Below are 13289 nucleotides of genomic sequence, written 5' to 3'. Positions count from 1 at the left end.
CATCAAGATTCTTTTATATATTTAGCAATAGCTGGCGATCATTTTAGTATAAATATACCGAAAAAATGCGGCACCGATTTTTGTGCGTTAATTTTTTTTTCAAACCAGCGCTAAAATGGTCAATTTTTCCTTGTTCTTGTCATAGGTCTCAATGTGAGGTAGCGGCATCAGAAATGTGTTCTTGGATGCCACTCGCAGAGTGCAAATGAAACTATCAGGGCAGATAAGTTTGACGCCCACTGCTCGTCTTGAGACCTTGGGCACTACATGACATATAAAAATACATGTGATCCTGCAACCTATTATTGGTCATAATGTAATGGCTCATCGGTATACAGTCGCTCAAGATGAGAATGAACGCCTGGATCTGTACAAGTTCCTCGAAGGTACGCTTTTCCCAGAAACTAAACTTATACTGTACCGTTCAAAAGTTTAGGATCACATAAGAAATCCCGAAATGTCATCTTGAACCTAAAACTGTGCCACTATACCTCTGTAGTTTTATTTCTGAACTATCACATCTAATAGGATATATGTCGCCTGATTTTATTGAGTTAGTCCAAATACTGTAGAAATTAAGGTAAGGTAAGGTAAGGGTGTATTCTGCCCGAAGGCAGGTCCGAACCTCCTCAGAGGTATGCCTGAGCCGGAGTTTTACGTACGGTAGGGTGGCCAGTTCCTTGCCGCTCCTCCATTCCCTTACCCCCACCAACAGCGCGTGGCAACCCATCCAAATCTTCACCACGCCCAATGTTGCTTAACTTCGGAGATCTCACGGGATCCGGTGTTTCAACACGGCTACGGCCGTTGGCACTGTAGAAATTATGAATATTTAACTCTTGGAAGGTAACAAAAAAAAAAAAAAAAATCAAAATTTTTGGTAACATAATGTCACAGAACCATGACCACCCCGTGAGACATCGATTCAGCGCTGTAGTTGATGGTATTCTGGGGTATATCATACCAAAAGCACAACGGCAGAACTTCAGGTGTTTTACACTGTGGGGCGGCACTGACGTAGCCTTAAACCGCTTTTCCAAGCCGAACCACGAATGTTTAATAGGGTCCATATCTGGAACATTTGCGAACCATGGCATTAAAGAAAATTCGTTGTCATATCCCTCAGACTAGTCCTTCAAAATCCTGGCAGTATTGTATGGCACATCATATCCTGGTGGATTGGCGTCATCGGGAAGGAAGAGTGTTTGGTGTGAACGGACGAACTTGGTTATCAATAACGTCCAGATACCGGAAAGCTGTCAGGAATATGGGTGCCGGAATAAAGGGTCCCTGTGTCCCATAAAAACAGCGCCCAGGCTATCACACGCCCTCCACCTCCACGCATTCGCTAACAGTGCATCCAGGTGTCATAGTCCCCGATGGCAATTGGTGTACACTCACTCGAAAGTTTATGTCCGATAAACAAGGAATATGGATTCATCGGACCGGGCGACATTCTTCCAATCTTTCAAAGTCTAATGTAGATTTGTGCCCACCTCATGAGCAGTTATCGGTGAAGTGCAGTCACCATCGGAGCACGACACCGCAGTCCCATGTGGAGCAGGGTTCGTTGAACCTCGTGATGTGAAAAATTGCCCCGTTGAGAAACGTGGCACGTCTGCAGGATTCCCCGATCTGTGGCCCCGGAGACGTGACAGTCTCCGCTGGCGTAAGGCATCACTGATTCGCTGTCGATAGATGGCTGGATGGCGTACCGTTGTTTCCCCAACTTTGCACCTCTTCCGATATGAGCTCACAAAAATGGCCCGAAAGCAACCTAAAAGCTGCACCATATGAGGAATGCCTGTACCAAGGCGCCGCGCCATCGTAATTTAACCTGTATCAAACTCTGGGAGATCGCCCGCTTTCCCATTGTGACGGTGGAGACACAATTAACAGCGAGCCTGTAGACTAGCCCTACTTACGCTATACTGTTAAAGTGTCGTGTGTATTTCCGCTCTGCAGGTGGTATAAATGTCTAGGGTTGGGATAGTTATTATGTAATGGCCCATTGGCACTCATCTAAAATGTCCAGTATAATATTCTATGTCATCTTGCCTACATTTAATCACATTGCAGGACGATGAACTCGATGTGTGGTCAATTAAATCGGATATCATGATCATCATTAACTTCACTCACAGTGATCCTATCATTCAAAGTCCTCAAAAGGGATATCTCAATTTATTAGCCACATTAGCCGCGAAATACGTTGTTGTGAAAGAAGCATCATTTTTGCATCATTACTTGATGAAAGCCCTGTGAATTCATCATGTTTCGTACCCATGAGACAAAAGCGCTGAAGTTTAAGTGCAATCTCTTTGGGCAGGAAAGGAATCCAGATTTATAAGATCCTAGGGGAGAATTTCGGATGGATTCGAGCATACCCGTGGCTAATTTCTAGAATACGATAATTATCCCGAGGTAAATTAAAACTTGGATTGGTACAAAGGAACGCCTAGTCAATTGAGAGGAATTGTCATGTAATTAAATCTTTTCTGGCCAAAATTGGAAAGATTGTGCTAGACCATGGGAAGTTTCGAAGCTACACGTGTATGTTGTCATGGAGGGGGAAAAATATTTTTTCAACCCACGCTTCAGTGTTTTAGACCACTTAGAGTCAAACTAAAATTATAAAATAATGAGATTCATATTACTCGAAATTTTCTGAACATTAGGGATAACAACACCAGTGATAAGACCAGTGGGATAATGAAACTGTGTAATGTGATGCAATCTTCTCACCACTCTTCGCGTGCAAAAAGCACGGATATACTAAGGGTGACGAGAGAGCAAGAGGCATTCCTTCTTCGGTGATACGCGAGTCCAGGTCTGTGTCGCTCTGAGCCAATTATTTCTGTACGGTTGGCAAATTGAAGATTCAAGATTGGTTATTGGTAAGAGTCTATGGTAAGAACTAGTGGAGTGTGAAATAAAATAAATACTCATATTCGTGTGAATATTAAGTTTGTCCGGGTTTGGTGATGAAACGATAACTTAACGGTATATCTCGGCACGGTGATATTAATATAGTCCTTTGCCTGTTAAATGTGTCAGATGGTGTAAATATTGAAATACGAATAAGAAGTGAATTGATAATAATTTATATGTGGTAAGTGTACAGTGTTTCATGTAAATTTTATACAAAGATAAGAGTATTCAAGAAGAAACCTGTGAGATAAACTTGAAGATTCACATATATTTGTTAAGTGTGTAGAATGTGATCAAATAAAATAAAATAATGTTGTTAATCAAGAATTTCTGAGAAGAAAGGTTTGAAGTGTGTATAGTTTGTATCAACATGGTGTATTAAGCCATAATTGAGCGTCGGCGAATGGTAATGTCTGAGAACATGCCAGTGTTCAGCAACAATCCAGGTGAGTGACATGTTTTGTATTCTTTAAAGCTTACTCTGCATAGTTATGTTTTCTTTAAATAAGGGCCGAACTTTCGGGCCGGTAGTTTGTTGTTTATCTTTGCTTTGGTTTAAATACAAAGGGCACTAGGAAAGTTTTGCAATGTGAGTGAACGCTTTAGAATTTTTCAAAATAATTTCCAACACACTCAACACACTTCTCCATACGTCGAAACCAGTCACTGAACCGACTCGGCCACTTTTCTTCGGTTACATTTTCACACTCTTGATTGCATGCTGCCAGAAGCTCCTCGTCGGATGCAAAACGCCACTTTTTCAGCTTCATCTTCACTTCTAGAAAGAGTGCGAAGTCATATGGGGCAAGATCAGGACTGTACGGAGGGTGATCAAGCACATCAACATTAGCACGATGTGCTGGAGCATTGTCGTGATGCAAGAGCCAAGTGGGGAGCCTGGATGACCTGACGCAGACAAGTCTCATTGTACCACTTCGCAGTAACTGTCCGTTGTGTTTCTAGCACAACCCGAGTCAGGATGCCCCGTTTAGTGAAGAATACTGCAATCACCCTTTTCTTTACTGACCTTGACTTTCGCACAGTCACAGGAGTACCTTCATCTTCAAACAGCCACACCTTGTTCCGGGATTTCGTTGGGACATCGTAATAATAAAGCCAAGTTTCGTCACCTGTATTGAAGCTATTGACGTTACGCGAAGTCCCATTTTCAAACTGTTTTAGCATTTTTCGGCACCATTTCACTCGATGTGCCCTTTGTTCCTCTGAAAGTGAATGGGGCATGTAAAGGGAACAAACCTTTCTAACATGGAGATGGTCGTGTAGAATCGAATGAATAGCTGGTGCAGGGATGTGGAGGGTCTCTTCTACCTGCCGATATGTCAACCGCCTCTCTTACTGCAATATTTTCCTCACAGCTTCAATGTTTTCCTCAGTCACTGACTCAGACGGTCGCCCAGAGCGAGGATCGTCTTCAACCCCAAAATTTCCCCTCTGGAACTCTTTGTATCAGTGGAAAATTGTTGTCCGATGTGGATGGTCTTTCCCCAGCACAGGAGTCATTTCCTCCAGCCACTGGTCAACAATTAATCTACGTGCAATTTATAGCGGATAATTGCGCGATATTCACCTTTAGATCACACTGACATCTTAACTTGCTTTCAATCCCGCTGTTTGGTAACAACTGGTGTGAAGGTCGCGCCTTGCCGTCTTCTAGACCCCTCTTTTCATCCCTCACCATAACAGGGGTGTCCAGTTAAACGTTTTTGCGTATTGCAAAACTTTCCTAGTGCCCTTTTTATTAAGTGCTATGTGGCACAGAGATGTTATGAGAAGGCTACGCACATTTTATATTGAAATCCCAAAATTTCAGACGATTATGTTAAATCAGATTAAAGAAGGTATTGGGTAAAGATAAGTTGTACGCCAGTCTGTCGTTATAGAATTTGTGTGTCAAGATTCTGTGCCAATGTATAATGCAAAATATAGTTGAGTGTTGAAAAATTTGGTTTTTGAGGATATCGGGTACCGTAATGAAAATGAAATGTCGTATGGCTTTCAGTGCCGGGATATCCCAGGACGGGTTCGGCTCGCCAGGTGCAGGTCTTTCTATTTGACGTCCGTAGGCGACCTGTGCGTCGTGATGAGGTTGAAATGATGATGAAGACAACACATACACCCAGCCCCCGTGCCACTGGAATTAACCAATTAAGGTTAAAATCCCCGACCCGGCCAGGAATCGAACCCGGGACCCTCTGAACCGAAGGCCAGTACGCTGACCATTCAGCCAACGAGTCGGACAGGATATCGGGTAGAGATGTCAATGTCTAAATTAAGTCAAGATCGGCGTGATTTTCCTATCACTTAAAGTTTGATATTTGCTAGAAGTTTGTTTCAATAGTTCCGTAATTTCAGTACGATGATAAATCCATGAAATAAGCCACGAATTTAAAATGAAATGAAATCGTCGCCGCCGGGCAAAACCTCCTATGTGAAATATGTTAGCTTAGAACTTTGGCCGGTGAGGTTCTGTCATCTAAGGTGCAATGTTGTGTGAATATTGTCAAGAATTTTCGCTCTTCATAATGTATGTGCTGCGGGTCAGTATATCTCTAAAATATTATCACACAGGACGTTTAGTTCCGGCAACGACGATATATAAAATAACATGTCCTGACTGACTGATTCATCATCGCCGAGCCAAAGAAATTAAATTTTGTGGATATATTTATATTAGAGTATAGGTGCTCACTAAGGGAGGATTTTTGGATATTCCGTCCCTAAGGGGGGTGAAAAGTGGGGTGAATTATTTAAATGAGTATACCTACAGAATATCTAAAAACTTAAAAGTTTACAGACGTAAACACTGGTATTTGGTATCTCCCTTAAATATAAAGAAACACGTTTTCTTTGTTTTCGGAAAATCCCCTTAAGAGGGGTTAAAAAAGGTGAAAAAGTGGTTGAATACCGTTAGCGAAGATACTTATATCTCAAATGCTGAAGATGTTACAGACGAGAAAATTGATATTTGGAATCTCCTTTAAAAATAAAGAAACAAGTATTTTTGTTTTTGTTTTTGGAAAATCCAACTGGGCTGAGTTCATGGCTTCCCATGCGGTGTGGACCTTTCACGCCATACCACAAAGAGCAGAGACTTGCATGGTATGCAGCTAGAGAAAACTGGGCTGGTTTGTGGCATTCTTTGGTGCTTAGTGATGAGTCTTACCTCCGTCTAGAGCTGTGAGTTCTATTACAGAATGTCTGTAGTAGTGATCGTGTAAATCCATCTCTGATTCTTTTGGAGATTAATACTCCCACCTCAGGAATTATTTTGTGGGAAGCTATTGTACACGATACCGGGACTGATTTAGTTGTTGTTCAGGGAAATATGACAATGGGAAACCACCTTGTCATGCCATTTATGTCCACCATATCAAGTGGCATGTTCTAGCACGATAATGCCAGTCAGACCTGAGAAGCCTTAAGGGATATACAGATCCTAGAGTGGCCTGCCCGTTTTCCTAAAATGTCTCCCATAGCGCATATTTGGTATGAAATGGAAAGGCATGTGTTGTCGCAATAGCCTCCAACCACAAATCGAGAACTGGCTAAACATGTGATTCAGGTATGGAGAAAAGTTTATCAACATGATATTCGTAGTCTTCCTGATTCAATGTCGTCATTAATACGAGTGTTCATCCATGTTCTTCCTTTAGGTGGCCACACTTCTTACTAAAACTGGCATTATCTTGGATCAATCATTTCTGGAAAAGACATTCAATCATTTAATACGTGTTATTTGATTATCATCTCAACGAAATTTGGTAGACCTGTATATGCTACAAGTGCTTCACCGTGTACACTTTCCACTTCCGCTAGTGTATATTACGGGTCAACTATATGTCCGTCTACTTTTTCCCTTTGTCTTCATTTCTTGGGTAGGCTGAGTAAACCCCCCATGCCCATGCATCTTTCCAAAATTGGAAGTTTCTATTTTAACCCCTTCGTACCCACGTTCTCCTAGGTGGTACAACACTGCTTCAGTTAGAAATTTAGATAGTGTAAAATAGCCTTGTAACCTTTAACGGCGTTAAAGTAAATTTAAGGTGTAAAACAGATACACACGTAAAAAATGAGCACATGTAAATTGTTCAGTCGTATCCAGGAGAGCAACATTAACGCCTCATCACGAACTCTCCAAACACCGTAAAAGTACTTAGTAAGAGTTAAAATCAGTAACATATTATTAGAGGCATGAATTTTTCGCATTAATTTATGTACGATTTCGGGAAACGAAAACAATTTTTCGCATTATTTCGCGAAATAGGTCTTACACCATCGCTTGAATTTCGCTCTAGTCATTTACTAAAATGATTAAGAAACGCCTCCTCTGTCTGATTGAATTATTTATGTGAAATATATATAAATACTGTAAAACCAATATTGATAATCATTCACATTTCCTTATGTAATCCTGATTACGGCTATATTATAGCCAATAACCCTACATGGCCGTAGCTTTCACCCTATAGGGCCATGTCATTAAGAAATTTCCTAGAATATTAAAACCAACAGGTACTTCTGTCGAATTGATACATCCTTATTCCGTCTTCTGTTTCCCTTCTCACACGTAATTATGGAATACAATTTCAAGCTCGTTATTTTCCGCAAATTTCGCTGCAGTTTTTCACTTATAGCAAAATAAGTAAATTTCGCTTAAAACTGGCCCTACCGCAGTAATTCGCTGTAATTCGGGAAAGTAAAATCACTAATTTCTTAACCAGAATCATATGATTCGTTAAGATATCTCAAAACCGGTACAAAATACTTTTTGTCGCGTTTATCGTTAATGCGAACATATCATGCATCTAATATTATTATTAATCACGTGAAACTCAACACCAGATCTTGCTCTAAAAGCTGATAAAGCTCCAACGTTCCTAGATGTACTGGGACATCGATAATACTCTTATGCCCTTTAATACGTTACTCATTCCATAAAACTGTCCAACTTCTTCCTCATTCCACACACTTGTACGCTATGAAAGCAGACTTTCATTTGTTCAACTATTTTCCTCGGTTTTTATGTGTATTTTTACAGATACCGTAACGTCGCACTAACATATATTGGATTTAGGCAACGATGGGGTGGGAGAGCGCTAGGAAGGTAGAAGTAGCGGCCGCTGTCTTAATTGAAGTTTACAATATGTTATGACTAAAAGAACATGAAATCATGAAAACGCAGGTCTACTGACAGTAGGGTTCGACAGTATTATTTCCGGAGTGCAAGCTCAATGCTGCACGACTCCTACTGCACAGCCAACTCCTTCAATATATATTATGTTGCAGTGATATACCAACATGTATAAGTAAATTCTTGACGTCTATAACTGAACGACACATAGTCCATATTTCCAAAGTAGACTATAAAATTTTGATTTGTATTTCTACAGATTAGCTTAATTTGGTACCACATTGTCAATCCTAACGAGAGCCCAAGTTATCACTATATTTGCTACACTAGGACTCCTTTGGGAGCTAGGTTTCAAACCATGATGGTCTACATTCACTTGCCAATAAATTTCTGTACTACAGGGAACAAGGACTCTGTGCTGGCAGTGATGATACTGTGGTCGACGGAACCAACCAGAATTTGATAAGCTACACGTGACTGATGCTGTTAATGTAGATATAATGGGACGAGTGCGGTGATGTATTCCCTCAGGCCCGCATCTAAGTTTCATGCGAAACATATTTAATGGTTATGCTGACCAACGTTGCGCATGGGAGATTTATTTGTTGGAGGATGACGGAGTAGATGTCGAGTTACGGAGGAATATATGCGATTCAGCTAAGGCCACCCGTACAGGTGGAGGTAGTGGACATTGAGCTAATTACATTGGTTTCTAGGAGATACATTCCTCTAGAACGTTGATGAATAACGTGCTGTCATCAAACTATCCACCTGAAAGGAATTTCACAGCTTAGAGATTGTTAACTGAAAAGAAATCGTGATTACTGCAAATACTCGGCAATTTTTAGCAACCACTTTCAGTGAGGTTTGTTCACACGCACTAATTCTACCACTCAAAGCTGCAGTCAGAAATAATAATAAACATTTCTTCAGCTTATCCCAGTTATTTTTAGGGTCCCCGGAGCCACCCAGGCTCATTTTGGTTTTGGCCGGTGGTTTAAGGCCGGATGCCCTTCCTGAAGCCACGTGATTCTTGAGATGAAAATCTCGACCCAGGAACGACCGGTATTCCACCCTCGGCCTTCTGCGTTGGAAGCCAGCAGCTAAACCACTGAGCTAATGACGGACCAAATAATAATAATAATAATAATAATAATAATAATAATAATAATAATAATAATAATAATAATAATAATAATAATAATAATAATAATAATAATTTCTTTTTTCCTACCGCTTTTTTCCAACAACTTTGGGGTCGCGGGTGCGAAATGCGTCGAACATGTGGATTTAGCCATGTTTTACGGCCGGATGCCCTTCCTGACGACAACCCTATATGGAGGGATGTAATCACTCTTGCGTGTTTCTGTGGTGGTTGGTAGTGTGTTATGTTGTCTGAACACGAGGAGGAGAGTGTTAGGATTGGTACATACACCCAGTCCCCGAGACAGAATAATTAATCAGAAGCGATTAAAATCCCCGACCCGGCCGGGAATCGAACACGGGATCCTCTGAACCGAATGCCAGTAGGCTGACCATTCAGCCAACGAGTCAGATACAAATAATAATAATAATAATAATAATAATAATAATAATAATAATAATAATGTCAGTTTACTTTATAACCGGGCGAGTTGGCCGTGCGGTTAGGGGCGCGCAGCTGTGAGTTTGCCTCCGGGAGATGGTGGGTTCAAACCCCACTGTCTGCAGCCCTGAAGATGGTTTTCCGTGGTTTCCCATTTTCACACCAGGTAAATGCTGGAGCTGTACCTTACTTATGGCCACGGCCGCTTCCTTCCCACTCCTAGGCCTTTCCTATATCACCGTCGCCATAACACATACCTGTGTAGGTGTGACTTAAAGCAAATTATACAAAAATAAAAAATAAAATTGAAATGTCTTTCAAACCATTCATAATTGGGTACAATATTTCGTGGAATATCTGGATCACTTAGTCATGTTTACCCGCATACGTATTGATCAGAGATAAACCTCTTCATCTTATAGTGTGTGTGTGTGTGTGTGTGTGTGTGTGTGTGTGTGTGTGTGTGTGTGTGTGTGTGTGTGTGTGTGTGTGTGCGTGTGTGTGTGTGTGTATATATATATATATTAAAACTATTTCTGCAACCTGCTCATTCACAACAAATCAAATACTGACAAGAAGATCTCACAAAACATATTACATTTTCAGTTCCCTTCTGAAGCACGTCCACAATCCTCCATAAAAGTTACGAGCTATCCTCTTTTCCATTGAATTCCTCCAGCTATTTGCCGGGAATCGATCATGTGCCACGGCAATATCCGGTCGCACCAAGTGTGAAGGGCCACGTAAAAAAACAAGCCAAAGCTTCTCTCGAAAGCTCCCCAACAACAACAAACTGCTTGCTCACTGGCGAAGAATCGCCTCCTGGAAGTATATTTTTCTTACTTCAAAATAAAGTCCTTCAAAGAAAGAATTTATCAATGACCTGTTCGAGTTGAAACACATTACCAAACAGTTTCAACAACAGTGGAACAGCAACAATCAATATTATAAATCTCACTTCTTTCCTCAACTAGAATCAGGAGCTAGAGTTCAGTGGTGCCTTTCATGGGTAATTGAGAGTTGCTTCAACTTTTTAGTTTTTTCTATGCCAACCAAATGCCTGGATCATCCATGTTGTTCGTAAGTTTACGAACTATGCTTCTATGTTTAGCGAAACTCTCGCAGAAAAGAGCCATGTGCATGCAATGATAATGAGATTCATTCCCTTCATGGAAATGAAAGTGCTATAAAAAGAGGGTTAAGAGCCGTAACTTCGACACTTTCTAAAGACACAAATAAAATAAAATAGCATAAGACATAGGCAGCTATATAAGGTGGTGCCATGAACCTGACTATTATCCTTCATTCATTTAATTATATTTCCTTCATACTGGGTACTGCCATCTCCATAAACTGCTCAGTGCAGGATTTTACAGTATATAAACCTATTTAAATTCAAGATCAAATTTATGCAAAGATTGCAGAGTTGATTCCAAATTCTTTTAGCAGGAATGAAAATCAAAAATATATGGTGATGATGATGATGATGATGCTTGTTGTTTAAAGGGGCCTAACATCGAGGTCATCGGTCCCTAATGGTACGAAATGAGACGAAATGGAATGACAAATTAAAAGTCCAAAATTCTTCACTGACGAGAATTCAAAACGTGGGGACGAAGAATGAATGGATGGATATGAATTTAAAACAATCAGTGAATGCGACCCGCAATGCCTTACATTCACAGAAACTGACGTAAACAATAGGATTACTGAACAAAGGACTGCTGCTATAGCATAACACTGAATCGATGATGCTTGCATTCTAAAGAGGGTCAAAAATCCAAGTTATCGGCCCCTCATAACGGTACTTATCGCTAGGAAAGTAGAACCATGGTATTTGTCATGTTGCGGTACTAATCAAAAGTAGCAGAGACTCGCGATATTCCACACATTTTGGTACTACTCACCGGTTATGAAATTCGACATATAATACAGACCTATGTTTTTCTCACATTAGGGCGCCATTTACAGGCAACGCAAACCTATGGTGTTCATCACATAAGAGTACTAACCACAGGGACCTGCAATATCCCGTGGTGTTCCTCATATAGCAGGTACTAATGATGGGCAAAGCAGAACCATGGTAGCTATCATCCCATGGTCCTGCTCATATGTTGGTACTAATCACAGGTACTGCAAAATCCGACCGCACGGTGCTTCTGTGTGCTAGTAATCACAAACCTAATCACAAGTAAAAGCGTGGTGGTACTAATCACAGGTAGTTACATGGTTCCAAGACAGTCACCCCTTACGACAGGCAGGGGATACCGTGGGTGTATTCTTCGTCTGCGTACTCCACCCACAGGGGATTGTGTGTTTGGTCCGCGAGAGATATTTTATTTCCCTCAAGTCCGCCGGCAAGCCGGTTAGGGCCCCCCTATCCGCTACCTGGACGTGCCACGTTGGAGTATCACCTCTCCGCCTGCTACGCCAGCGTAGTAGGTTCGTGGATCAAAAATGTAAAATTTCAAGTAAAACATATAACAAATAATACAGGGAAAATCGTTTATTATCTGCATGAAATGAAAGACATACGCATTTATGTAAATTACAGTAACACAGTATCAAAAATTCATCGGAAGCACGTGCGATCTTCAATAATTACCTCATGCCTTCATATGTTCGACCGTAATTGGACAGCAGATCCTCTGCTTCGTAGTCTTTTACCATTGTCGGGGTCAGCACTTGGTATGGATTGACCCTCGTTTTTCGGCCGCACGCCTTTCCTCACGCCAACACTCTATGGAGAGATGTAGCCTATTCACTATTGCATGTTTCTTTGGTGGTTTGTAGCGTAATGTGTTGTGTGTAAATGAAGATGTGTCCCCGAGCTAGAGGAATAAGACAAATTCAAAATCCCTGACCCAACAGAGAATCGAACCCAGGGCTCTCTGAACCGAGAGTCGCTACGCTGACCAATTAACCAAGGTGCCGAAATGTTAATGTTGTTTTACTATAATTTAATTATTTCCCTGTGTGTCAAAGGAAAAGCCATAGCTTACGCGCAATCAGTTTCACAAACATAGGAAAGGAATACAAATATCCAGTTTCAAGTTGCGGTGACACCGAGCTATCTTCTAGAGTACATCACAGACCCGTGTCAATCAATAAAGTTCCGGGAGATAGGGGGTTCGAATCCCACTGTCGGCAGCCCTGAAGATGGTTTTCCGAGGTTTCCCATTTTCACACCAGGCAAATGCTGGGGCTGAACCTTAATTAAGGCCACGGCCGCTTCCTTCCAACTCCTAGGCCTATCCTATCCCATCGTCGCCATAAGACCTATCTGTGTCGGTGCGACGTAAAGCCCCTAGCAAAAAAAAAAAATCCATAAAGTGATGAATTGTACCATGCCAAATGGCTGTTCCATGAAGTAGCAAGTTTGTAGGTAATGCATTGTACCTCTCGAGCGAAATGTGAGAACTGACATGGAGAACATAAGGGATCAAGTTTACCCTATGTCCTATCTCATGTGCAGAATTCTGATACAGCTTTCCATGACACTATACTCTCGGCTTATATTTTTCATTCCTGCGCAACTATAACAGCACACATCTACTGCAATGTGCTTGAAATACGCTTGTGCCTTGACTTGTCCCTGTCTTTTTCATTCTATCGTTGTTC

General features: G+C 41.2%; 1 protein-coding gene across 1 annotated transcript in view; it reads right to left on the bottom strand.

The window, feature by feature from the left end:
- The window catches only part of LOC136863574 (uncharacterized), a 503819-nt gene extending 491481 nt beyond the window's left edge, over positions 1 to 12338 (bottom strand). Inside the window, exons 1-2 of the mRNA XM_067139955.2 lie at positions 12274 to 12338; positions 3574 to 3837 (exon numbers count right to left, since the gene is read on the bottom strand). Coding sequence (XP_066996056.2) covers positions 3574 to 3837; positions 12274 to 12338 — 329 coding nt within the window. The remainder of the gene's footprint in view (positions 1 to 3573; positions 3838 to 12273) is intronic.
- Positions 12339 to 13289: the final 951 nt, after the last annotated feature.

This window comes from Anabrus simplex, chromosome 2 (genome assembly GCF_040414725.1).
Source record: "Anabrus simplex isolate iqAnaSimp1 chromosome 2, ASM4041472v1, whole genome shotgun sequence".
Lineage (NCBI taxonomy): Eukaryota > Metazoa > Arthropoda > Insecta > Orthoptera > Tettigoniidae > Anabrus > Anabrus simplex.
This window is presented reverse-complemented; position numbering and strand designations above follow the sequence as displayed.